The 23,744-nt window shown below is 37.7% G+C and overlaps 1 protein-coding gene and 1 non-coding gene across 4 annotated transcripts in view; both read right to left on the bottom strand.

The window, feature by feature from the left end:
- The window catches only part of LOC106056355 (uncharacterized), a 167,840-nt gene that overhangs the window by 108,552 nt on the left and 35,544 nt on the right, over positions 1-23,744 (bottom strand). For all 3 annotated transcript variants that reach the window (XM_056042494.1, XM_056042493.1, XM_056042495.1), the window contains 2 exons: positions 13,258-13,506; positions 7,406-7,648 (listed from right to left, as the gene is read on the bottom strand). In XM_056042494.1, the coding sequence (XP_055898469.1) occupies positions 7,406-7,648; positions 13,258-13,506 (492 nt within the window). The remainder of the gene's footprint in view (positions 1-7,405; positions 7,649-13,257; positions 13,507-23,744) is intronic.
- Positions 20,267-20,348, bottom strand: Trnas-gcu (transfer RNA serine (anticodon GCU)). The gene has a single exon. It is a non-coding gene; the product is annotated as a tRNA-Ser (tRNA).

Genomic DNA, 23,744 nt, shown 5'->3' with positions numbered 1-23,744 from the left:
ATTCTCGTGCAATATTATTTAAAGACTTAATTACAACTAGCTAGAAAATCAAAGATTTCTCGAGGAGAAAACTCCGGACCATCCCTCTGACCGCATGACATCTCAAGGCGTACCTTATTCCACATTCACTAGCTTGACCCGCTGGTAAGTTTCAATATTTACTATTAGCGAAAATGTAAATACCAAGCTGACTTCTACATAGATAAATCGAATGTCAAACTTGCTGATTGAACTTTTTTTTTTTTTAACAGTAACTAAAGTTTTGAGGAAAAAAAAAATGACCAGAAAAAATATGTGCAAGAAGTGACACAGTTCTCTTCCCCTGATTCGACCAGGCCTTACTTCCCCTTGCTTTCATTAGCGAAGAAGAAGAAATAATGTTGGTTTATGGAACGTTCGGTGTCGGACAATATTCTGTCCACGAAAATTCTTTAATTAAACACTTCCTTCATTTCTTCTTTCCTCACTGTCCGTCAGAGTATTTGAACATGTGATGATGGTCCCCCTCCAGCTTCTTTTACCCCCCGAGGGTATGGGGGAGCTGATGGGAGGAGGGGGGAGTATGGTCCCATCTACCCCCTCCCCCCCCCCAATCTTATTGAATTGAAGTCCTCACTCTTTTTTTTTTACTTTGTACATTTAAAATGTCCAACCCGTGTCTTCATTTACTAAGACAGAGAGAGAGTATGAGCCTCAGTTGCGGTTTTGAGGTGAAGGGAGAGAGAGAGAGAGAGAGAGAGAGAGAGAGAGAAAGAGAAAACAGATCTCTTCAATTACTCCGACTATAAAAATAAAGAAACTGAAGGATAGAATAAGAGAACTTGTTCTGATAGAGAAAGAGAAAAAGAGAGGCAGACAGAGAGAGAGAGAGAGAGAGAGAGAAATAAGACATAGACTGAGAGGAAAAGAGAGAGAGAGAGAGAGAGAGAGAGAGAGGGAGAGAGAGAAAGTGAATGGTCCTTCAGGACATGTCCTTTCTTATTCTTTGTACCGACTCAGCGGTTTAACCTCGGCGTGTTTACACAGCGGAATAGCATCAAGGTTTACGCCAAGACGCTTTCTGTCCCTTCCCATCGGTCAAAGTCTTTGTTCTGAATCAATGCGTAGATCTTCTTTTTCTTTCCGCCTTCATATCTCTCTTTATATATAAATACATCCTCCCCAGAACAGCCCCCCCCACACCTTTACACTAAACCCACACGTGAGCACACTCCCATAGACATACACAATCTTCACCAAGTTTTTGTACATCTATATCACCGGAAATAGATTTTTACCCAGAAATCAAAAGTTTTTCAAAATGGTTTCCTTCTGTTTTCCGAACACACACACACACACACACATGTACATACACACACATACATACATGCATGCATACATACACACATATATATAAAATGTGCTATTTTTGTCAAATAGAACTAGTTGCTTGAACTCAGTGATGGATTGCCTAACTTTTAACTACTAATACATTAAAAATAAACGTTAAAATACAAGAAAAGTCATCATTTTTTCCACACATTGAAAAAGGCGCCGATACACCGAACCGGTGCGTACCGTCACAAAAAAAAGCAAAGTTTATATAGGCCTATATATATATATATATTGCTATGACCTTTTTTAGTTTAGAGATTATGTTAGGTTTGTAAATAACTATATTTTGTATTGTTTTTTAGCGACGGTAAAAGTAGTGACGTAGTCCCACAGACGAATGACGTAGCAGAATAGGCGGACATGGAGAACAAGATGGCTGGAGCTTAGAGAAGGTTGAATACTGAGAGATACGGAGAAGTAAACGAAGGATAGGGAGACAAGACAGACAATCCATTTGTAAATAAATACATCATTAGAAGTATTACGAAGTCTTGAGTACGTCTATCTTGTTAATTGTAATGTCCCTTGGCTAGTTTAGACTGGTTGATGAAATATTGTTGGATTCGCACAATACACAAGATCCTAGCCATGACTATATGCCTTAATATATATATATATATATATATATATTAGGGATGCACCGGATAGTACTTTTTAATATTCGGCCGGATCAGAATATTGCCGAATAGTAAAATATGATATTCGGCCGGAGCTGGAGCCGAATACCTACATGTCTTGAAAATAGCTTGTGTTGTTGAACATTTTGCAAAGCTGTTAAATAACATATATATAATAGATATATATAAATGTCAGTATAATACGTTAAATCATACAACATTTTAAAAATAATCTATGCTGAAAGCATAATATTTGTTATATATTTGTGGGAAGCGTGGTCGAGAGGCTAAGTGCGCTTGAACTTGGCTTGTCTTGGCTACCTCGAAGGGGGCTCGAGGTTCGACACACGACTCGGGCTGAGTTGCGTTTACTGAGCGCGTAAAGGCAGCACGGAAAACCAACTCCTAGATACCCCCTCCCTCCACTGGTCCATAAATGAGATTGGACCAAAGCGCTCTGAGCATGCTATAAGCATGAAAGAAGCGCTATATATAAAAGCTATAATAAAAATACTATTCTGTAAGATATATTCAAACCAATTAATGACATTGGAGTTCAGGAACTAAAGAATGAAAGAGACGTCTTGGGACCTGCCTCATACCTGGCTCAAAGGCTTGGATCAATCACTTTCATTGTATGGAAAGTAGTTAGGCAGAAAGGACATGTGAAATTTGAACTCCATTAGTATTTAATTTTTGACAGTGTTGGCCAATGTAAATAAACGTAGGCAAACTTGTACTGTTAATCCTCGCTGAGTTGATTCCCTTAAATTTATTACAATAATATAGCTTATATTAAAAGCAAATAAACATAAAAGATTATTAACTACCTATGGATAAAATTAAGCCCATTTTCAATAAACCACACAAGTTATAGCTGATCTAGAATCCCAACGGCGGGTGCAATTTGGTTAACAAGAAAAAAATGTTATGAGACATTTATTATTCGAGAATTAAAGCGAAACTTGAGCCACAAAGTCGATGTCATAGGTAATTCCCGTTAAAAAAAGGGCACTTAAAAAGTTGGACTGTCACGACGGAAATAAGAGCAAAGGAAAGAAAAAAAATGAATATCTTTAATAACTTTGTTGATAAACTATAAAAACTAGATATATCTCATCATTTTTTAGAAAGACATTTAAAATAGTATAATCTATAACTACTCAGTAATATAAAAACGGTAATGTATTTTAGGAAACGTAAGGTGGTCTTCTAAATTAAGATTTAAAAAAAAACAAAACAATTCGTTTGTTTGTATGCCATGTTTAATTTAACTGTAGACGAATTTTTTTAATTTTTTTTTAATTCAACTATCATTGTGTATTGCAAAATCTTTTACATGTTTCGGATGTTTCGTCAGAGTTGAAAATACTCCACTTCCTAGTCCAAGCCTCCCGCAGGACGACGGTGGGATGGCAGCGTGTTGTTGACGGTCGTTGACTTGTGGCACCAAGCTGATGGTTGACAACTTATCCGCTATAGGTGTATTATATTTTAACTGGTACAATTTGAAATAGCTTAAATAAATTCTTTGTGAACAAAACAAGATATGACTCTCCTTACAATATAGACACATTTTTAAGTTGAGGTAAAATAAATAGATGTAGGTGACCTTTTCGTTCTGGCATTCTGGAGTCGTCTGTCGCCTACCCAAGACAGCTGATGAAAATGTCGTTTATCTTACATTATTCACACTACATAGCCAACCAACCTATCGCTAGACATTTCTCACAGTCACCATGGGCATGCCCAGCGCGATTAATTGCACGGCAAGGCAGCCATAACTATGTTACTATTCACAGTCCACTCATGTATTACAGTTTTCAAATGATGATGACTTTGACTAATTCTGATATCTGTGATATTCTCCACATATCTTCATTATACACTTTCGAGCTACATAAACAAAACTTGTAGTAATCACTTAATGGTGTAAAAAAAATTCCATCCAGTTTTTATTCATAGCATAATAATACGATACAATAGTGCAGCGTTTCCTAAACTGTGTTCTGTGGAACCCTAGTGTTCCTGGAGGCCTGAATAAGTGTTTCACGAACTCTTGGAATAGTTAACTATTAGGCCACCACCTGGATTATGCTCACTAAAAAATTAGCAGGTTTCCCCTAAATACTGAGAATGTGCGCAGTGTTCCATTGAGGAAAAAAGTTTGGGAAACCCTGCATTAGTGAATGTATTTATTTCCAGCTCAAGCATTGCTTTAATTTTCACTAAAAGATGACGAGAAAGATATAGTAGACGATTTGTAGCAAGGCGTGAGTCCTGAGGGTATGTGAGATCCCCAGCTTTTTGAGTTGCTTTCAGGTGTTTATATATTGTCTTGGTTCTCATCTGGACTTGAACCTTTGCGCTCTCTCTTTCTGTCTCTCCTTCTCTCTTTCTGTCTCTCCTTCTCTTTTTCTGAACCTCCTTTCTTTCGTTCTTTTCATTTCGATATCTTTCTTTCCCTCTCTTTCTATCATCTCTTTTTCGGTCTTTCTTGCTTTCTATCTACGTTTTACTCTGTTTTTTTCTCTTTCTTTCACTCTTTAAAGTTCGTTCTTGCCCTCTATTTCTTTTTCTTTCTCTTTTTTTCTCGTGCACCTTTCTCTCTCTTATTAACTTTTGATTTTTTTTCTCATACTCTTTTTCTCTCTTTTTCTTTTCTGAAGGAATTTCTTTTTGAATTAATCCAAAAATCATAGCCAGTAAAAAAGTCAGTAAATCACAACTCCGACTGATGAATCATTGAATCATTTCTTTGATCCCTTCGCTGACTTTAGCTCGAGTTCATAGCCAGACAGTAAGACTCATAACTCATTACCCACACGATTCAATCCATTTACTCCACCCACGTATTTCGGGTTCAATACTTTCAACTGAAATTGTACAGCCGCGTTGGTATGTCTGTATGCTACTAAAACATATACGTTTGTACACATCAAATTTAAAAATTTAGATTTTTCCCCTCTCTTCTACATAAGAGTGTCTCGATGAGATAGATACTAAAAGTTGATCCCTGTATTTCTATTGGTCACATTATGCTGAAAGAGAGCTGTCACGTGGTAAGGTAGAGAAACATGTAAGAGCCACGGGTTAGGACAGTGAAAGGATTTGAACAGACCTTTCCAAAGTAGAGACAGAATCTCTTGCATACATATTCGGATATAAGAGAATGATAATATGTGGAAGAACGTCGAAATGGGGACATAGTAAAGTGCTAAGTGACATTTCAAAGAACAAAGGGTTTTTTTACTTTGTTTTCACTGCGACATCTGACAGCGACATTCTTCTGTTACATATCCTCCCCCCCCCCTTAAAAAAATACATGTAACATTTCCTTGTAGCGTTTCCCTGTAACATTTCCCTGTAACATTTTCTTGTAACTTTTCGCCGTATCATTTCCCTGTCATATTTCCCTGTGTTACATTTTTCTTACATTTCCACAAATACTCTTAAGATTATGTACAAAGTGTCCGCATACATTTTGGTTTGAAAAATTAATTCTAAAGCAAACATTTCGTTAAAGTTGAATTCATTTGTTTAAAATCTCATTGTTTCTATATACCAAGGTAAAATATATATGGTTATAATGTAATAATGTAATACGTTAGATTTGAATGGGCTTCATTGTCCTAAAAGTTCGGCTGTGACGCATGAATATTGGGTTGAATTTGCTTTATACATGTACTAGACATATGTTACCCGCGACCCGCGGGTCTTTATTTGCGCATTACTGTCGATATAGTCACTGAGAGTGTTTTGTAAACAATTAAACGAAATAATAATGTAATACGTAAAGCGAATGTGTCAATGTAAAAATAGTGTGAATACTGTGAATGAAGCTATTAAATCAAAATAGCTAATAGGCTTAATTAAATCCATTTTTTTTTTCAAATTAAAACATTTGCTTGTAGGCCTACATATATTTGATTAAAATTTGAGATGAATAGACTAAATTTTGTATGTTCATGTGTATAAAGTATAAAGTAGATCTTGAGGTAGACGTAGATCTAAATCTACACTAATCTAGAGTTCTGTGCTGCGCATGCGTGACCTTTTTTCATGAATGAATTTATATAGGCCTATCTCAACACGGCTACGCAGCTTTAGCGAACAGCGAACGAATGTATTAAAAATGCTTTAGAAAAACAAATTTGAATGTTAATTTGATTAAAATATGAAATGAATGGACAATAATTAGTATGTTTATGTGTTAAAGCATAAAACTATCTTTGCGAAAAGAAGTTTTATCATCTTAGAGTTCAGTAAGAGTTTTAGACCTAGGCCTAGGAATAGACTCAGACCTCAGAAGAGAGATGTGTTAATGTGTAACCATTTGGTAATGTCTAATGAAAGAATGTTCGCCAGGAAATCTGTAGATATCAGGAACTAATTTATGTAAAAAATGCTTTTGGATAATCTAGTGGATTGGATTTAGATGTATGTTAAACGTAGCTAATGATCCTTTCACGTTATTTCTGTTTCGCTACGAAAATAAAATTAGTTTTGAGAAAATGGGTTTACCCGAAGGAAGTCGATACATTCTTATCTATTAAAATGGAAAAGAGCGATAGCTTTGTTAAATGAATGGGATTATAAAGTGAACAATTAAACGAAATAATGTTTAGTACGCGATTCATGAATGAATATAGATCTAGGCCTATATCAACTCGGCTTCGCAGCTTTCGTAAACGAATGTAGCTTTAGAAAACCAAATTTGAATGTTTATTTGATCAAAATATGAAATGAATGGACTTTAATTAATATGTTTATGTGTTAAAGTATAAAACTATCTGTTCGAAGAGAAGTTTTATCATCTTAGAGTTGAATTAGAGTTTTAGATCTAGGGATGGGATTATAAAGTAAATAATTAAACGAATTAATATTTAGTACGCGATTCATTACGGAATTGTCTAATGAAAGAATGTTCGTCAGGAAATCTGTAATCACAGATATAAGGAACTAATTAATGTAAAAAATGCTTTTGAAACACAAAATTGAAGGTTAATTTTATTATATAATGAAATCAATGGATCTTCTTTTGTATTTTCATGTGTCAAAGTAAAAAACTATCTGCGCAAAGTGTATTTCTTAAAATTAGATCTAGGTCTAAATCCTTTCTATCTTTTCTCATGTCAACATTGTAGACATGGCCTAGATCCATAAAATACTATAGCTGTAATAGAGTCGGACAACTTTATTTTTTTTGAGGGTCTTAAGTTTGTTTTAGGGCTACAATACATACACTACGGTCTAAGTTGGTACCCAAGGAACATTCCTGCCTAGTTTTATCAAGATTGGTCAAGCGGTTTTGATGTCTATAAGTAACATACATACATACATACATACATACATACCCCTCACATTCTACTTTATAATATAGATAAAGACTTTTATAAGATTTCTTTACTCACCAAAATCCCGTTCGTAAAAATCAGCCCCAGGGTGGAACTTGACTCCCTCGCTCTGGGCGACAGTCAAGTCAGTCAGCCAGCAGTTGGTGTACCCGGGCTCGTAGTCGAAGCCCGCGCACCGGAAGTCCTGCTCGAAGATGCACCTGCGTGCGCACTGCTCAGCACTGACGTCTTGGATTTTTTTCTTGTGCTTGGTTGTGATCACGTGATTTGGCAGACGATTGAAGAGTTTTTCAAAGGCCGCTGCAAATAGAGCAGAAAAAGAAAATGAATGCGTATAAATATTAATAACAATTTGAAGACAAGTAAAAAAAAATCCAAAACGAAATTTCTCAAAAATACGAATGTATATTTTTTTTTATTTATAATAAAAACTGAATGGTCAAAGGGAATATTTTAATGATCGCATGCGAAGGCCGCAGTCTGGCCAAGCGCGGTCAACGGTATAAGTGTGTTCTGAACAGAAAAAAATACCTGTGTCTTCAATGTATTGACGTAGTGAACACACTTTGAAGTCGATGTAAAATGTAAAAAGACATCAATAGGTTTTAAATAAAATTTATATATTATGTTTCTTTACCATTTTAAATATTTGTTATGAATTAATTAAATACATTTTAACTGTGTCTTCACATGTGCAATATAAATGTAATCGAACAGAGTTTCTCAAACCTTTAACTTCCTAAATATAAATAACTTACTTTTGCATCTTACTTAATCGGGTAGCTGGCCCTGAGGAGCACTGCAAGCCCATGGATTTGAGAAACGCTGTTAGATTAATGTTGCTTTTTTAGATTGATTTTTTTTTCAAAGATTTTGATAACATTTTTGAAAATTGTTTTCTAATGGCTACTCTCATTTTGAAACTTACATTTTCCTCAAGTAAAAAAAAAATGTGAGTGTGTGTTTGTGGGTGTGTGTGTGTAGTTAGTGTTCTTGGTAAGGAGCTGACATTGGAGATTACAGCGACACCCTGGGCTAACATTAGTCCACCCTGCTAAAGGTCAAGAGCTCACCGACTCCTCATTTTCTAGACTTCCCCACTCTTTTCTTTTCCCACCTTCTAACTAGTCCCCTAAGCTCTTAAGCTCCCCCAGCTTCAAGCTCCAAGAATGCTTAAAGGGATCTGGTTTGATAGTCTTAGGGTTGGCTTAAACGAAATGACCATCAGGCCCGTCGTGTTGTATCAAAAGCTCGCATTTTGTCCTCCCCCCACCCCCCGCCAAAAAAAAACTTTTTTTTTTTCGCCAACCCAAGGAAAACGGATGATACTGGAGGGGGTGGGGGGAAATGAGCAGCGCTCTCAACAGTACTTGGACTAAAGCTGATGATACGGTTGTCTAACAAAGGCGGATTTTTAATGAGGCTTCCGAGAAGTTGTGAAGAGGTCTGAAGTATTCATAATAACAAGATAAAAAGAAGACTTGTCTCGAAGGCGTGTAATGTTGGACCTATCTGAACCAGTGGCTCCTGGGTTGTCTCAAAGAGCTTGTACTCGTGACAAATAAGACCCCACAGGGACCTAAGAAAGTAAGAAAGATGGTCTTTTAATACTTTTAAGAAGACCCACCTGTATTCTTTTTAGAATGGTATTGAGTTTTATATGTAGACAAAGAATCGGAATCACAACAGAAGATACAATCAAGGGAAACACAACTCTCACCACCTTAAAGTTGGTGCTATAACCTATTTTGATATTATGAGTGTAGTTTATGAATGTTCAGGAAGGTGAATCTTGAGTTAGCCAGATACTCGATAGCAGTCAGTGAGTGCAGTTAGTAGGGAGCAGTCAGTGAGGGTAGTTAGTAGGGAGCAGTCGGTGAGGGCAGTTAGTAGGGAGCAGTCAGTGAGGGCAGTTAGTAGGGAGCAGTCAGTGAGGGCAGTTAGTAGGGAGCAGTCAGTGAGGGCATTTGGTAGGGAGCAGTCAGTGAGGGCAGTTAGTAGAAAGCAGTCAGTAAGAGCAGTTGGAAGGGAGCAGTCAGAGAGGGCAGTTAGTAGGGAGCAGTCAGTGAGGGCAGTTAGTAGGGAGCAGTCAGTAAGGGCAGTTGGCAGGGAGCAGTCAGTGAGGGCAGTTAGTAGGGAGCAGTCAGTAAGAGCAGTTGGTAGGGAGCAGTCAGTAAGGGCAGTTGGTAGGGAGCAGTCAGTGAGGGCAGTTAGTAGGAAGCAGTCAATAAGAGCAGTTGGCAGGGAGCAGTCAGTGAGGGCAGTTAGTAGGGAGCAGTCAGTGAGAGCAGTTAGCAGGGAGCAATCAGTGAGGGCAGTTAGTAGGGAGCAGTCATTGAATGTAGTCACTTAAGAAAGTTATGAGATTTATACCAGTCAATAAGCTAGTATCATTGTCAAGTATTTCTCTAAAGATTATTACAGAAGTATCTTATTTCCTATGTGGTGGTGTTTTTATTATCTGTGTCTGCTGCATCGAGAGTTATTTCCTTAGTTAAGAGAGAGGTACGAACGTGTAACAATTATCTACTAGAAATGTGCAAAATTCCTTTCTCGAAATCTTTCCTCATAGTCTGAAGTCATTTATCTCACAGCTTTCATTCCGGTCTGACCAGCAAACTGGAATTTCCACCCCACCCCCTCTCTCCTATCTCCAACACATAATCCCCGTTCGGCTCAGAGTTCTGAAATTGTTCCACTTTGCTACACGTAAAAGCGGATACTAAGAAAATGTGACTGCTGACTGCTGACTGCTGACTGCTGACTGATAGCACAATTGTTGGCCCGGTGGGGGGGGGGGGAGGGAGGAAAGAAGTGACAAAGTGCTTGAGGCAAAGGACTAGAACGTCACCCTAAAGATAAATCGCCCTTTACGCATGCTGTGTCCTCTTTAAGTAGCTCCTCCAATTTTTACATCCACTTTCTCTCTTCTCTTCTGCCCGAAACTTGAAACAAAAACGTTTTTACCACATAAAAGAGTTCCGCACCAAATTAAATTTCGCTGTCATTTTGGCTTCAATATGGCGCCCTTAAGGCAAACGATGTAAGTGATGGGAGAGGGGTGAAAGGACCGGGGGGGGGGGGGGAAGGTGTCAGAGAGGAAAAAAAAAAGACTGTTCCAATGACTTGTTAGTTGTTTCACCGAAGGCAATAACTGGCACCGACATCTTGTCGCTCGTGGTGACTTTACGGGGACAGTAATTCTACTTCCTGTCACAGGGCAGTAATTCTACTTCCGGTTATAGATTAGAAATATGGTAATAGTACGGATAGTTGATGCTGCGGTTGTGGTATTCCTATTCAGAAATGTGTTTTGCTAGGTGATAGGTCTCGCCTACAAAGTCACAAGACTCACTTAATGAAATCTACAGAACTGACACATTGTTAAATAAGTCAATAATAAAAAGTAATAAAAACAAGACAGAGATGCCGCAAACAGTAATACTGTCCCAGACGGGTCACAGACTACAGTAGGAATACAAATACAAGCACGATTACAAATACGAACACAAAACCAAGCAGATTTACAAATACTAGATCGAATACAAGCACGATTACAACAGCTTACACGAATACAAGTACGATTACAAATACTTACACGAATAAAAACACAATTATAAATACTTACACGACTGTAAGCACGATTACAAATTCTAACACGAATTCAATTTCGATTACTAATGCTTACACCAGCGGTTCTCAACCTTTTATGCTCGGCGACCCCTTTTTACAATCCCCCACTCTGATGCGACCCCTCCCCCACACACACATACAGAATAGACAATAACAATCCATATTTTCGACGCTCTTTGGCGACCCCTGGCAAATCGTCAATCGACCCCCAAGATGGTTGCGGTCCACAGGTTGAGAACCCCTGGCTTTCACAAATATAAGCACGATTACAAGTACTAACACAAAAACAAGCACGATTACAAAAGAAAAATACGAATCCAATCAAAATTAAAAATATTAACACGAATACAAACTCAATTACAAATACCCAGGCGCATATAAGCACAATTACGAATACCAACACAGATATAAGCACGCTAAGTATATAGTTTTGGTTATTTACTATTTGAATGCAAAATATGTATTTAAATGCCACGGAAGAATGTTGGTATGCTACGCTTCTAAGAAATTATGGGATGTTAATAACTGGAACATCAAACATACGCAAAGGTGTCCAGCGGGGATGTAAAAACATAACGGAGTGATCTAATAGTACATAATCGAATGTTATTTGTGGTTTCTGGTAAGAAATTTAAATTTTAACAAAAAATGTTTTTCATTTGTGAAAAAAAATACAAATGATTTTTTCCCTTGCATTTCCAATGTGACTAATTAGGTTAAAGATACAAAAAGAAAAAAAAAATTACACATTTGTGAATGAATTTACAGCGAGACTAATTAATTTCGCAGCTTGATAATCGATTGATCCAGTTTTAAAGCCACATTTTTTTTAAACACCTTAAATTTTCACAGAATAAGATTGGTGGGGAAAATCCGATTTGCATTCAAGGGAGATAATCACCTGCTTATTAAACGATTTTTTTTTTCTCGTCAAATCTTTAAATGTATCTTGCAATATTAAGCTACTTTATTATCTCCCGTGGCTTTGGGTATGACGTCAATGCAAGGTTCTTGTAGTTTGTATTTTTAGTTGACTTCAGGAATTTTTATTTACTATATTTTGACCGTGGAAAAAACTATGTTGCTAAGAAATAAAATGAATGACACTAAATATTCAACTGGATGATCACTCATAAAAAAACAGAAATTATAACTACTTTAATTTTTTTTTTTTTTAAGTGCAATTGAAGACATAAGTAATAAATATATAAAACCATTCGTTATGTATCCTATGTGATTTATAATTTTGAAGTTAGGACGTGAAAAAAAAAGCGTGCAGGTTTCAAAACACACACACAAAATAAAAGCATATGTCAAAACAGATATGTTTGTGCCGAAATCGAAAATTATGTATAATGACACAAAAGAAAGTCTCAAGACACTAGGGCCACATTTAAGGGAGGGCAGGCGAGACTTAAGCACAGGGGCCCCCATAAGAAAGGGCCCTCCACAAAAGAGATTAAAATATATCCAAATATCGACTTCTCTGAAATGTTCAATTTTTTCTTACATTTGTTTCGCAGTTTTAAGGCTGTCAAAAAGTCGTGATTCAGAAGTGTACGCTTGCAGCATGCTTGAAATAAGGTAATACCGCTGCGGATTCACGACAGTGCGCCTACCAAGGGCCTTATCCTCCACGAATTTGAAAATAGACACATTTTTATCTAAAATATGCATATTAAATATTTTTTTAAAGGAAAATGAAATTAACTTTACTAAAACTCTCTTTTTTTCTTCTAAAATATAGACTGCTCTTAGTATTCTATACATAGGGCAAATGATGTAAAGGTCATTTGTTTCTGTGGCCTACGATTAACGAAGGTGTCATGTTGCCAGAACAACGACCAACCGCCTTTACTTTTCCCAAAGTAATGTTAGGTACCCATTAGAGCTGGGAGGACTCCAAAAAATCCCGAAATTAAAAATCCAAGTCTTCACCAGATTTGAAACCGAGACCCTTGGCTCGGAAGCCAAGCGCCTTACCACTCAGCCACCGCACCTCCATTTTATTCATAAGCGGATCTTTATTAAAGCTTTCGAAAACTAGTTGGGACCTCCACAAAAATACTGCCCAGGAACTCCGCATACTTAAATCCGGCCCTACAAGACACAAAAGTGTGTCTCAAGACACAATTGGTTCAAGACTCAAGACTCTAAAGAAAGTGGAATTTTACCAAAAAATGATTGAAAACTCAAAAAGTACTAGATCTATTGTCTAACTTTACGGAACTGTCACAAATGAGGTTTCTTTTTAAGACAATGCATCAGAAACTTACTTCTGTAGTGGTCAGTGGTGCTGGACTCTCTCAGAAAGGCCTTGCCGTCCTCATGAGTCGAGTTGTAGAGAAGGCAGACGCGCCTTTGGTTGTCCACGTCGAACGACCGGCAGTCGAAGCTGGTCTGCTGGACACAGTCCCTGGAGCACTCTTCGATGCTGCTGAAATTGACGACTACCAAAGACGGCATGGCGGTCATCTGAAGCTGAGGCATCCGAGCAAAGAGATTCTGGAAGGACTTCAGATACTCTGGAAGTAAAAGATGTGATGGACCGTATAATTAAAATTGTTAGCACAATTTTTTAATAAGTTTATAATATAAAATTGTAGATATAGTTTTATTTTAAGATAGACAACCAAAAGAGAAATGGGTCACTCCTGAGTCAGCATACCCACTCTCTCTTGATCATTGTCCTCTGGCACTCAAACATGAATCGTGTCAGTTACAATGAGTGGATTATGGGTCCTTGCATTTTCAGAAACTTTATCTGACACATTTTCCGATTATATATGTTTAGATGACGACACGACTCCTCTCAACGAATGCAAATAATTTTAATCCTCAAGTAGAATTCACGACAACACATCAGATATATATATCAAGCCATACTACATTTTATTATCCCAATTCAATAAGAAACCCATAAGCCCAATGTTCCAGTTTAATACTTATATTAAAATAGTCTGATTTGTGGACTGTCTAACTAACTCGTCTCCTCTGTCTCTCTGTATGTTTATACCGTTCAAGAATGTACTCCTATAAGAGACATTTTCCTTCTTTCATTCTTTAATCCTCTGTTTCGATACTTGAAGCTACTCTAAAGATATGCGCAAATAAACTTCATGATTACACTACTGTGTGGGTGCGTATACCACGGGACAGACAATAAGAAAGCGAAACAAAACCCTCGCTTGGATGCCTAACGGAACCGAGCTCCTTGCACTTGGCGGGGATGTAAGAAAACCTCAACACTATGTCACAATCCACACACCGTCCATCAAGGTGTCGCTTTAATGGTGGACATCCGCACAGCTGATTTCACTTAAAGAAGGTATAAGAAAGGGTCTCCCTTGTTTTGCTCGGTCGTCGGCCTCACCTATTTGCCTGTGTGTTAACACATAAAACGAATTAGCTTCTGCTTGGAACTCTTTCAGACAGAAAGATAGCTTTTCTTTATGTCAGTTATATCATTAGTCTTTGGTTTCCAGAGACGTCATCTCAATTCTAATGACAATCGCATACACTCATTGTACAGATATCGGCACGCTGTCCATAGAATCTTATTTCTTATCTTTCAACGCAATGGTTTTAAAATATGTAATAGTACTCAGCTCCTTTGAGTCAGGAAAATATATTTAAGTGATAAAAGAGAACTGCATTCTTAACTTCTATAAGTCTAATAAGAAACCATCTCTTCTTTGATAAAAGCACTTTTCTTTTCCTATGTCTTGATATGACAGATTGGGTTGTGGGCCAATAAGAGTGGAGGGAGGGAATGAGGGGGGGGGGGGTAATGCATGCTTGGGGCAATCGATAATAAGACTTTCTAAACAGTTCGGGAATACCCGTGAGACCAAGTTTACAGGGAACATAAGTAGCCTAGAGTAGACATCTCTATAAGATCTCATTGCATCTGGTCAGTGCTATGGTCCGGTGTACTGCGATAAACTGGACCAACGGAATGACGTTTCTAGGTCTCTACACATCATCTGTTTTTTTAATGAGAGATCACTATGGTCAACAAAGGTCTTCCTTTGCAATGTTTCTCAAACCGGTGGTCTATAAGCCTATAAGAAAGGATCACTAGTAAATGTTAAAAAAAAAAAAACTAAAGGAAATTTAAGTTTGTCTTAAGCAAATATGTATTTCCTTTGTAATTTCTGGTGTGACTACAGAGGCGAAATTAAAATCTATAGATAATCAATTTTTAGCTCTGATTTAATTCATCCAGGTTGACCACTGAGTTTAATTTTATTTATTTATTTTTGCGACTATTTTTTCAAACACATTGTGTAGACTAATTGAATAATTTCAATCTTGTACGCGTCTTTGAGATGTAAAATTAAAAAGAACTCCAAACCACGTCCTAATTACTTGCTAGATCTCAGTAGACTGGTAGACTTTGTGCTAGTTTATTGATTGACATATTTTACGAGGTGGCTAAAACACTTTATTGTTAGTTGTGATCGGTTGTTAGGCGCTGGACGTGGTTCTAATGACTTTCGGGAAACGACATAATGGCGGTCAGAAGGTGACGCAACGCAGCGTGCGAGAAGCAGTGTCATGGCAATCAATGACCATGTCTGACCGCGTCCAAAGCTAATGACCCGGAGTCAATCACGATTGTCCGAGCATTTTTTTTGCTTCGTACCGGCCAGGAGCAGCTAAAGATTAATGTGTGTTGTCTGACCACGCTCGTAGACCGATGGTGTGGATAACGCCCACAAAATTACTGAGGGGGCAGTATTCAACGAAAAATTTTAAAAAAAAAGCCAGCGTCGCAGCAACCATGGGCGAAGGGCCAAAGGGTCAGTCTAGAACGCAGGGCAGTAAATACACATCTGTCCCCTCGCTTCGTTAGCCCTAATGAGTCTTAAGGATCGATGAAGTCCTGTCAGCCTTCTGATAAATGTCCCGCCCTGTGTTTTGAACACGTGCTGACCACTGGTCAAGCAACACAGCGGACAAGCTAAGAGAACCCCAGAGAACAGGCGATTTTCTTGGGCTCTTCGGAGTTCGTCTTTACTAAGCAAGTGTGGATATGGAAGGATAAATATAGGGTCTAAGTAGTAGTGAAAATGAAGGATTTTATTTAAAGAGTGTGTGTGTGCGTCTAAGGTGGGGGAGACTTCCCTTGATTTCTCACTCTTCTTACCTCTTTTTACCAATGAGAAAGATTGATAGAAAGTCTCGAGGCAATGTGATTAACTCCAGGGCGGAGACTGATGGGGGTTAGAAAGGATGGACAGAGGGGTGATGTTGGTAGATTGTGACCAAACTGCAAAAGTTAAGAACCGAATCAATAACGTAAAATTCACTCCTGGGATTAATTTTTTTTAAGAGTGATGAAGTCATAGTTTTATAACTGTTCTCGTTGGTGTAAGGGGGAGATAATGTCGATAACCTTAATGTAATATTGTGAGTGAATTTAATACAAGATTGATCTGATTGGTATGCTGTTTGTCACTTGTAACTCTGTTACTCTTTCTGATTAATTGTTACATATTGAACGTATACAATCTAATTCTAAACCCTTACATTGAATGTTTCATACCACGAAAGAGAAATGACTTTGACACGTATCATTTCACTCAGGCCATATTCTGCTTTCTTATGCACCATCAAGACTTATGTGTAGGGGGTTTAGCAATTAATTCAATTACATTTAAATGAGATTTTACCATTTTGTCGTAGGACTTGCAACCGCCGTTTAGGAAGTATTGTATTTAGCCAGGAGGTGAGGGTTAAACTTGATGTGTTCTATGAACACTTTACACTTGGTAGTTTATACTTCTAACTTAGTACTTTATAATAATAATAATTTGATTTAGAAAGCGCTGCTAACAAACAAAATGTAGGCTCAAGGCGCTGTGATAACATTACAAACATAAACACGAGAGCTACAATGACAAACTAATCTAAAAAAAAAGTTTTAAACAGATAGGTATTAATGTTCTTCTAGAATGTAGCGAAGCATGTTGTCTGTCTGAGGTCAATGGGGAGTGAGTTCCAAACCATTGGTGCGTGCACGGAAAAAGCCCGCAGACTTGGTTTACTTTGCATTTTACCCTCAAAACTTTATTTATTCTTTAAACTTCTTTATCCTCAGAATATTATAATTTAGATTATATACCACATACTATAATCTTTATATATTATACTTATATTTTACACTACTTGATGTCTAAGTCTAGTTACGGCTAGTTTATTTAAACTAAAACGATGTAACTACAAAGAGTACTAGGACACAGCTACTAGTGGCATAAGAAGTTTATCACAACGACCATCTGACATACAGATCTCCGACAGGCTGGACCAGGCGACATACAGGGAAGGGGTGTTGGGGGAGGGGGGTGGACGCTGGGTGATGATAGGAGAGCCAGGGTGACAGTATTCCGAGGATGACCAGAGATAGTTCATTAATTTTTCAGATTCGTCGTCTAATGTAACTAGGGAGATGTCCAGACTTTCGGACACTCGGTGGACATTTCATCAAGCCCCACAATGTCCTGGAGTTGTTTCTTGTTTGGCAGGGGGAAAGGGTAGAAGAAAGAATGCTTTTAGTCACAACATGAACAAGTAAATAGTGAAAAAGAGTGACAAAATGGTGCCAAAATAGTGTGCAAATAGTGAGAAAACAGTGTGCAAATAGTGAGAAAAAAGTGTGCAAATAGTGAGAAAACAAAACTACGGCAGTAAGCAGTAGAGTTCTGTTGTTCGTGTTAGTACCTATCTATCTATCTATCTATCTATCTTTCTCCCTTACGACTCTCTCTCTCTCTATCTCTCTCACTTTTAGGTGTACATTTCATCTAATAAAAAAGGTACACCTTTCAAACCTTTGTGAAAATGTAAATGTCACTTTTTTAATGACCGATCTTTAAAGAGGATATTTTTGTCACCGTTTACTTTTCCTAACCCATGTGGGGTACTCATCAGAAGATAGTGGACCCAAGGGTCACTTAAAGACGACCTTTTTTTTTGTATTATTGATGCTCTAGATATAGAATAAAGTCTGAAAGTAAAATCCATGAATGGGAGTTTGCAAAAAAAAAGTTTGTTAACAGACGTGTGCATTTTGTATTCCTAATATGAACTTATTTAAATGTTCATATGAACCACAAAATTATTATCCCATTCTAAACAACTGATCAATTTTGAATGATAGAGAGTAGAGACGCCAGATGATCTTGAATAACTTTATAAGAAATTTAAACAAATTGATTTATCGTTTATTCCTTCTATATTACATAATTATTTCCCCTTATTCGTTCTTTTTTTTTTGTCTCCTCTTCTATTAAGTTTCTTTTTTAGCCTTCTCTGGGAAAACTTCCAGCCAGCGGCCATCTTTTGTTCTCATCCGGGGACCACGTTGCAAGGGCAGTTTCATCTTCCGGTGTTGTTGTTTTCTTTTTCTTTTACAGTAGTCATGCTTCTTTCTGAGACCATGATAATGACATGTCAGGCCTACAAGACGAGGGCCGGTCGAGGTTATAATGGATGACCGTAGAGGGGAGAGAGAGGGTCCTTTGATGGAATGATGAGACGCCGTGATCCTGAGGGCGGAGAATTTCCCAAACATAAATAATACTGGTATCTATGAATTTGAACTAAAAGAAATGTATCTTTAGGGCTTGGGAATTTTGTGGATCTAGTTGAGACTCTTACGATTCTGCTCTAGTATGGACCCATTCAAGTTGTTGATGGGGTTCGGCATTGGGCTGTATCTCAAGACAGCTAATCTAACTTTCACCTATAAGAGTATTACTTAACACTAAAAATGTCAAGACAGATAATCTAACTTTCACCTATAAGAGTATTACTTAACACTAAAAATGTCAAGACAGCTAATCTAACTTTCACCTATAAGAGTATTACTTAACACTAAAAATGTCAAGACAGCTAATCTAACTTTCACCTATAAGAGTATTACTTAACACTAAAAATGTCAAGACAGCTAATCTAACTTTCACCTATAAGAGTATTACTTAACACTAAAAATGTCAAGACAGCTAATCTAACTTTCACCTATAAGAGTATTACTTAACACTAAAAATATCAAGATAGCTAATCTAACTTTCACCTATCAGAGTATTACTTAACACTAAAAATATCAAGACAGCTAATCTAACTTTCACCTATAAGATTATTACTAAACACTAAAAATATAAAGACAGCTAATCTAACTTTCACCTATAAGAGTATTACTTAACACTAAAAATGTCTAATCTAACTTTCACCTATAAGATTATTACTTAACACTAAAAATATCAAGATAGCTAATCTAACTTTCACCTATAAGATTATTACTAAACACTAAAAATATCAAGACAGCTAATCTAACTTTCACCTATAAGATTATTACTTAACACTAAAGATAAAATTGAATAAGGTTCGAAAACATGTGTTATATGTGAATTTAGCCTGAGTGTATTTACCAGATGTATACATCTTTTAATTTCAATTAAAAATATATTGAAATACAATATAATTATGTATGTCCATTATGTATGTCCATTATGTATGTCCATTATGTATTTCCATCATGTATGTCCATTATGTATGTCCATCATGTATGTCCATTATGTATGTCCAGGGCTAAACGTCTTTTCACAACAATTGTATTCAACATTTTTTTATCACACGTCCTTCTGTCTGATGTCTCCGCCTCTGCTTCTTCAGTTGGCCCCTCTTATCCAGTCATGTTCAACGCTCCTCCTAAAAGTTTCATCAGACTCACACACACTGCGCATGTCAAACCCCAACCAGAGTACGAGGTTACAAATAGTTACGGCTACGACTAAGTGCATTAGAGTTAGAAGACCACATTAGCTATGCCGAGACCATTCTTTATGGTCACAGGTGTGTACGACGCGGCAGCGAGTTACTGGTCTAAACAGCCCACAAGTTGTGACGTTGCAGGTCAGAGTTCAGGCCTTCTATAACGCTTGGTCACGGCTAGACACGAGAAATAAGAATACAAGTAATACCACTACATCATCTCCTTGAGTTGAGAGAATCCTTCATGACTTTTCAAGGGTCTGTCAAAACTAAACTTCAAATAGCCATATATTGTTGAACGCCTTTGGGATTCAAACCCACGCAAGGAGACTAAAATTTATTAGCAGACTATTGTCTTTACCAGTTGGCCGATTCGTCTGATGTTTAATGTTCGCACAAAGCGCCGTTGTCGACAGTTTAGAGGAACTGCTTATTGTAAAATTGATAAATTTAGCAAAATTTCTAAGATCCCATCATGTTTCTGGAATTAAAAAAAAATACTTATGCCGACGAGGATGGGATTCGAACCCACGCGGGGAGACCCCAATGGATTAGCAGTCCATCGCCTTAACCACTCGGCCACCTCGTCTGATGTGAGGACAAAATTTGACGTGGTTTAGTATAAAATCCATCCATCCATCCCAGTGGCGCTACAGCCCATGGAGGGCTCTGGCCTGCTTTAACACATCCTTCCATTCAGATCTCTCCTGGGCCTTTCGTCTCCACGCCCTAACCCCAAGCTGCTTCAGATCTGCTTCCACGTCATCTATCCATCGCATTCGGGGTCTGCCTTTGAGTCGCCTGCCTTTTGGTTTTTGCCTGTATACGATTTTCGCCCCTCTGTTGTCTGACATTCTTTCAAGGTGACCTGCCCAACGTAGTCTGTTCTTTTTTATTTCGTTCACTATTGGTGGGTCTTCATATAATTGATATAACTCATGGTTAGTGCGTGTCCTCCACCCTGTTTCATCCTGTATGGCACCATAGATTTTCCTAAGGATTTTTCTTTCCCAAGTGTTAAGTAAATTTTCAGATGTCTTTGGCAGTGTCCAGGTCTCACTTCCATACATTGCTGCTGGTCTTATTATAGTTTTGTATATTATTTTCTTGGTTTTACTTGAAATCATTTTGCTCTTAAGTAGATGGTGGGTGCTATAAAATGCCCTGTTGCCTGCTGCTATTCTTTCCTTTATTTCTGTTAGTAGGTCATTTTTGAGATTAATAGTACTTCCTAGATATTTGAAAGTTTGGACGTTTTCAAATTCGTGGTCTTTGATTTTGATATTTTGTCCCTCTGTTTGATTGTCTCTTGTCATTGTGATGTACTTGGTTTTACTGTCATTGACCTCAAGTCCTGCTGGTCGAGATGCTTCTTCTAGTTGTATGAAGGCTCTAGCGATGTCAGAGGTTTCTTTACCCAATAAGGCAATGTCATCGGCATAAGCAAGGTATTGTAGAGGTTGGCTGTATATCGTCCCTGTTGGTTGTGGACCCATGTTTTCTCTCCTGAAGTAGTTAGTAATAGTTCCCCTTGTGTTTATGTGTATATTTCTTATAACTCTCTCCAGTGTTAAGTTGAAAAGCATGCAGGAAAGTGCGTCTCCTTGTCTTAATCCTCGTTTAATCCTAAATTCCTGTGAGTGTTCTCCTTGTATTATGACTTTGCTTTTTGAGTTGTTTAATGTCATATGTATAAGTCTTGTCAGCTTATTGGGTATTCCAAAATCCTGTAGTGTGTCATATAGGTATTTCCTTCTGATACTGTCATAAGCCATTTTATAGTCTATAAAGAGTTGGTGGATTGGTATGTTGTATTCATGGCATTTTTCTAGTATACATCTTAGTGTGAAGATGTGGTCGGTTGTGGATTTGTTGGGTCTGAAACCACATTGGTAGTCACCTAAGATTTCTTCTGAATATTTTCCAAGTCTCTTAGTTATAAGCCTAGACAGTATCTTATAAGTCACATTTAGTAGAGAGATTCCTCTGTAATTACAGCACTTTAACTTGGATCCTTTTTTGTGTATTGGGGTTATAAGAGCCGTTTCCCATTCTGTTGGTATTACTTCTTCTTCCCAAATTCTTGATATTAGTCTGTGTATTTGGGAATGTAAGTCTTTCCCTCCATATTTAATTAGTTCTGCTGTGATTTGGTCCTCTCCTGGTGCTTTGTGATTCTTCATGGTCCTAATTATTTCTGATGTTTCAATGAGTGTTGGAGGGTTCACTAAGGGATCTGGTCCCCCATGCGGCAGTTCATATTCTCCATTGTCTCCATCTTCAGTGGTATTTAGGATCTCCTCAAAGTATTCAGCCCATCTCTCAATGACCCTGCTGTTTTCTGTAATAAGCTGACCATCTTTGTTCTCACACATGTGTGATCTAGCTTGAAATCCGTTCTTTTCATCTTTAATTTTCATATACATTCCTCTCATGTCTCCCTCCTTTGCTAGTTCCTCAATTTTAGTGATCTTGGACTTTTCCCATTCCCGTTTTTTCATTCTTACAACTTTTGTGGCCCTTCTTCTTGCTTCATTGTATTGCTGTCTAGTGTTCCTGGTTTCTCTCTGTAGCATTATCATTCGGGCATTGTTCTTCTCTTCTATAGTTTGTCTGCATTCATCATCATACCACCCTATTTTCTCGTTCTTTTGTTTAAATCCAACTACCTCTTCTGCTGTTCTTTTGATAGCATGCTTTATTATTTCCCAATGCTCATTTATGTTATTTTCGCAGTCCTTTTCTAATGTTGTCAGTTGTGTTTGGAGTGCCATTCTATAAGTTTCTGCAACAAGTGGATCCTTTGTGAGTTTTTGACTATCATATTGCTGTGCTCTCTTTCTTTGGTAATTGTGTATGGTACTTATTCTTTGTCTAAATTTAGCTTTTACTAGTAGGTGGTCTGAGTCAGCATTAGCTCCTCTGAAACTTCTTACATCTAGTATGTCTGATCCATGTCTCTTATCTATGAGTATATGATCTATTTGATTCTGGGTGTTGCCATCAGGTGAGATCCAGGTTACCTTGTGAATATTCTAATGTTGGAATTTTGTGCTGCTGATAGACATTCCTTTTCCTGATGCAAAATCCACTAATCTTATGCCATTATTGTTGGTCTCTTCATGTAAACTTTCTTTGCCAATTATTGGTCTGAATGCTGGTTCCTTTCCAATTTTTGCATTGAAATCTCCTAGGACTATTTTGATGTCATGCTTTGGCGCTTCATCATAAATTCTTTCCAGTCCATCATAGAAGGCTTCTTTTGTGTTATCATCTGCATCTTCAGTAGGGGCATGAACATTGATAAATGATATGTTGAAGAATTTTCCTTTCAAACGTAGTGAGCAGAGTCTATCACTTACAGGTTTAAATCCAATGACATTACCTACAATTTCCTTTTTAACAGCAAAACCTGTACCTAAGTTGTTAGTGCTTCCACCACTATAAAATATAGTATACTCCTTGGTTCTGAGAATGTCCGAGTCTTTCCACCTGATTTCCTGTAGGGCTGCAAGGGGTATCCTATATTTCTTTAACACTTCAGTAAGTTGGGCTAGTGCACCTGCTCTATAAAGGCTTAGCACGTTCCATGTCGCAAAACAAAAATCATGTCCTTTTCCAGGCCTAGGTCGTTTTCCGTTGAGATCTGTCCGGGTTTTCTTGTGTGTATTAGCTTTCGTAACAGTATTTTTTATATGACAGAGTTGTTAGCCCTGTGCATAACCATCTGGGGGGCTGCCCCTTTAAGCTCTCTGGATAGCTGCCTTTATTTTCGGGTAAGGTGCCCTAGCCTTTGTGGATCCCTCCACTTCCTGCAAGGCAGCAGGTTTGATTTTGGTCCACCCTGGGTATTTTATTTCCCCAGTACCCACCATATCTGGAGGGCATTCCCCTATCCGCCACCTGGGGAGGCGCTCGATGGGAGATCAAAAACTCCACACGAGGTTTAGTATAAAAGGAATACGTTATTTGAATGACTTAAAAC

The sequence above is a fragment of the Biomphalaria glabrata genome, chromosome 9 (genome assembly GCF_947242115.1).
Source record: "Biomphalaria glabrata chromosome 9, xgBioGlab47.1, whole genome shotgun sequence".
Classification (NCBI taxonomy): Eukaryota; Metazoa; Mollusca; class Gastropoda; family Planorbidae; genus Biomphalaria; species Biomphalaria glabrata.
This window is presented reverse-complemented; position numbering and strand designations above follow the sequence as displayed.